The following is a 4,019-nucleotide window of genomic DNA, read 5'->3' on the forward strand; positions in this document are numbered from 1 at the left end:
TGTGTACAACCAAAACAACAACAACAACAACAACAAAACAAAAAACAAAAAAACACCGGAGAATAGAAGCAAATACGGTTGAATGATGATGCCCGGAGGAGATTGTAATCATTGCAGTGAAATGAAATACGATAGGATGAGTGTAAAACTGACATTCTCCCATGTAAACTATTACTGAATTCACAATAAAAATGTAAAACAAAACAAAATGTACATAGCCCTGGAGGATATGTAGAGACACAATAACTTCACATTTTGACATTTTTGTTTAATACAGGCTACTATGATTTTGTAGCAATACTTTTTTACTTACCTTCATATATTACTTTTAGTGTCATTGTCTACTTAGTTTCTGTGAAAAGAATTTTTTCTTGATTATTAAAAGAATCCTGAAGATAAATGTTGAGTTTTTTTCCAAAACATGAGTTTAATTTAAGTATGAAGGTAAAACATCACTATAAACGGCTACTGTTTTACCCATTAAAGCAAAAGACCTTAGATATTTTCTTTGTAATTATTGTTTGACATAGGGTTTAATTTGTTTGGCTGCTTTTTTAGATGTAGGAGAGGATTGGTTTTCTGTAATCAATTTTATAGTATATCACTGTACCAAATAAACTATAATTATTGTTTAGGTAAAGAGCCCTGCTAGAGTAGTTGGTTGTTGGGCTGCTCACCACAAGGTCAGAGGTTCAAACGCACCAGCTGATCCTTGGAAGAAAGATGAACTTATCTGTTCCCATAAAGATTTATAGTCTTTGAAACTCTAAAGAGCAGTTATATTTCGTACTATGATTTCTCTATAAGCCATAATCAACTCAGTGGCAGTGGATTAGGTTAATGTTTGGTGATGTTCATTTAAAAAAAGATAAAAAGGAAACAAATTATTAATTATCGGATGGTCACTTTCAGGTACTCCTTTTCATTTATAGGTATAAATCAGTTGGCTCCAACTCATAGCCATCCTGTTTATATATGTTATTGTTCAATGCTGTCACATTGGTTCCAACTCACAGCAACACTGTATGGTGTTTCCAAGGAGTGGTTTATGGTCTTTGGTTAGCAGTCCAATGCTTATCCTACAGTGCCACACACAGAACTTCATATATATATATATATATATATGTGTGTGTTTGTTTTTTAAAGCCACGCTACTAAGGGTTTTCTCTTTCCATATTTGTGACAAAAGTAGTTTAGGGCAGATAAAAGCACATGCCATCCTATTACACTTTTCTCTTAACATCCTTGAAGGGTAAGAAAGAGAGGCATTTTGAGTATTTGGTTGTGTTTTTCTCATCCCTAGTCACAGTCACCCATGGTGGGGGAAAGAGGTGATACTCTGCTTGCATCAAGATTACAGCCTTGGGAACCTTGTGGGGCAGTTCTATGGGTCAGCATGAGTTTCAGTTGAGTCAATGGCAGTGGGTTTGGTTTTGGTTTTTGTCTCCAATGAATACATGACTTGATTTATCTTGATCAACCTAGTAAGTTGCTCCACATTTTTCCAAAAGTGCAAGGCAGTTTCTGCTAAAAATACACATATCAAAATGCTCCAGAAGTTGTGGCCAGAGCTCAAAAATGCTGATCAATTTTGAAAATCTAAATCAGCCTTTGCCATGAAACCCAGGGAAGAACCTTTGTGGTGCAGAACAAATTTCCAAAAATTCACCACAGCCCTGTTCTTAGCTGGAGTTTATGCTGATGTTGCCAGACAACTGAGGAATAGATGCAAAAAGCAGGAAGCATTATTGAATTGAGCCCCAGTGCCAATTTGGGAAAAGCAAATTAAAATGTAAAAGAATACTTTTCCACTCCTGTCCTCTCAATGTAAGATGACAAAATAGAAGATTGCTGAAAAAAACTACAGAAAGTGCTAATTTTTCCAGAAAAAAAGTACAAATCAATTACTCAGTCTTTTTGCATTTAAAATGAATAACTTAGATAACCATTAAAAACAAACAATGAAAGCATTTTAATGAAAATGTTTTAATTAATGAAAATGAAGATAAGGTTAAGTGTGAGCGACATAAACGAGTGTGTGTGTGGCCTGTTTTCATTGTCTTTTGATGTTTTTTTAGGTTTCACTTGAAGAATGGATGATGATGATTTTGGTGGTTTTGAGGTATGTGCTATTATTTATCTTATTTTGCTTGTATAATTGCTTAACTGTAGGATTATTGTGGAATGAACTATTTTGAAAATGCACACTAATCATTGGGATTCATAATGTTTTCTTGATCATTCTGAGAGTTAAAACTGATTTATTATTATTGTGTCTCACCCATAGGCATGATTTAATGTGTCATCATTAAGTAGTAGCCGTGGAAGCATTAAAAAGAGGTTTTGAAAAATTGTCAGTGGGTGATTTTTCTGGGATACATGTCTATTAAGAAATACTTGTGAGATGAGGGATGGATACTGAAGCTCCTGTCACATATATTCATGTTTACACCTGTAATGAGTTAATTTAGTGTACTAAATACATAGCCTCTTCGTGGTTTATAGAACTAATTAGTATGTTTGTGTTAATAGATTATTCTCTTAGGTTTGGGTTGGATGCTTTCTAAGTAGAAATTGTCAGCTGAAGAAACACTGTCTTTTTCTTAATCCTTTTCAGTGTGTGTTCATTTTATTGAAATACTTTATAACCCAGTTATTTTTATGGAGCCAGTGTAGTCTTGCAGGAAAATCTTTGGATTAGAAGTCAGGATGCCTGAGCTCAAGTCCTGGAACCACCCTCAAGTTAGCACTTTAAATTAAAAAAAAAAATTTTTAAGTAAAACTTTTACCTAATTTGTAATTTGTTAAAAAAAGAGACTGTAAAAAAAATAAAGAGTATCATCAGTGTCATTACAGGGAGGAATAGGATATTAAGCAGATGAGTATATTCAGTGTTTTGAATATCTAAAAAGAGGTGTTAATTGTTTTAGGTCTTTAGAACATTGACCTTTAGTATTGGCCTTCACAGAACAGGGACCTGTTTTCTGTGTGCTATCTAAAACTGGTTTATGTTGAACACACTTGACTAGTTTTTACTTGTTTTTCAATATTTTGTATTTTGTTGGGTGATTGAGTCTTACTTGTATTTATGTTACTGAAATATGACATCGAAATTTTTTTAATCCTTTCATTTTGAGGAAAATAGAGGCTTCAGATATCATCTGACTTAGTTTATTATCATCTGATGGTTTTAGCCTAATATGATCTCTTTTACTTAAAGCATGGTTGATATACTAGGGAAGAAATGGTGGGTAGTGCTTCTTAGAATAATACATTCACTTCAGTGTTGTATTCAGTAGATCTGTTCCTCCCATTATTACATATAGTACAATGTTAACCAACCATAATAGTTTAGTTGTGGTTGTTATGTTTCTTTCCACATCCTGTTGTAGAAATATGGAAAATTTCTGTCCTTAGTTGTATTAAACCTGTTCGTATTTCGTAGTGTGTAGAGTGGCTACTGCTTTCTTCTGTGTTACTTAACTCCTATGGCAAGTTGCTGTATTTGACTTTATGACTAATAACTGAATCTAAGATACAGATAGGAATTCTGCCTCTTTCATATTCAATAATAATTTTGCTTTGTTACTTGGACACCTGAGAGATAGGAAACTGCACTCTTACCCACAAACAAACATATAGTAATTGTTCCGTTGTTTTGACATTTTTAAATAGGAAGGCTTACCAATTGAAAATGTTTGAGAATTCTCAAATGTTGAATACTGGTAAGACCACCTATTAAATTATCAAGAAAATTAATGAGTCCTGTTTCTTCAGATTGAGCTACAGTTAGTTGTTGTGCTAATTTATTAAAGGTGTTTGGTTTCTGGAATTTTAAGGAAAATTTTTGTATATGTATGTTGTTAAGTGCCGTTGAGTCAGTTCCAACCCATAGTGACCCTGTGTATCGTTTCCGAGGAGTGGATGCTGAATTTGAACTGCCGACCTTGCAGTTCAAACTGACTTTGCAGTCCAGCACATTAACCCACAGCACCACACCAGGACTCTCTCTCTCTCTC

The 4,019-nt window shown here is 33.9% G+C and overlaps 1 protein-coding gene across 2 annotated transcripts in view; it reads left to right on the top strand.

Annotated features, from left to right (window-relative positions):
* Nucleotides 1-2,076: 2,076 nt before the first annotated feature.
* Nucleotides 2,077-4,019, top strand: part of CCDC91 (coiled-coil domain containing 91) — a 359,636-nt gene continuing 357,693 nt past the window's right edge. Inside the window, exon 1 of one of the 2 annotated variants that reach the window (XM_006866971.1) lies at nucleotides 2,077-2,122. In XM_006866971.1, coding sequence (XP_006867033.1) covers nucleotides 2,093-2,122 — 30 coding nt within the window. In that variant the 5' untranslated portion in view covers nucleotides 2,077-2,092. The remainder of the gene's footprint in view (nucleotides 2,123-4,019) is intronic. The other variant, XM_006866972.1, reaches the window with a different exon arrangement.

The sequence above is a fragment of the Chrysochloris asiatica genome, unplaced genomic scaffold, assembly GCF_000296735.1.
Source record: "Chrysochloris asiatica unplaced genomic scaffold, ChrAsi1.0 scaffold00098, whole genome shotgun sequence".
NCBI lineage: Eukaryota > Metazoa > Chordata > Mammalia > Afrosoricida > Chrysochloridae > Chrysochloris > Chrysochloris asiatica.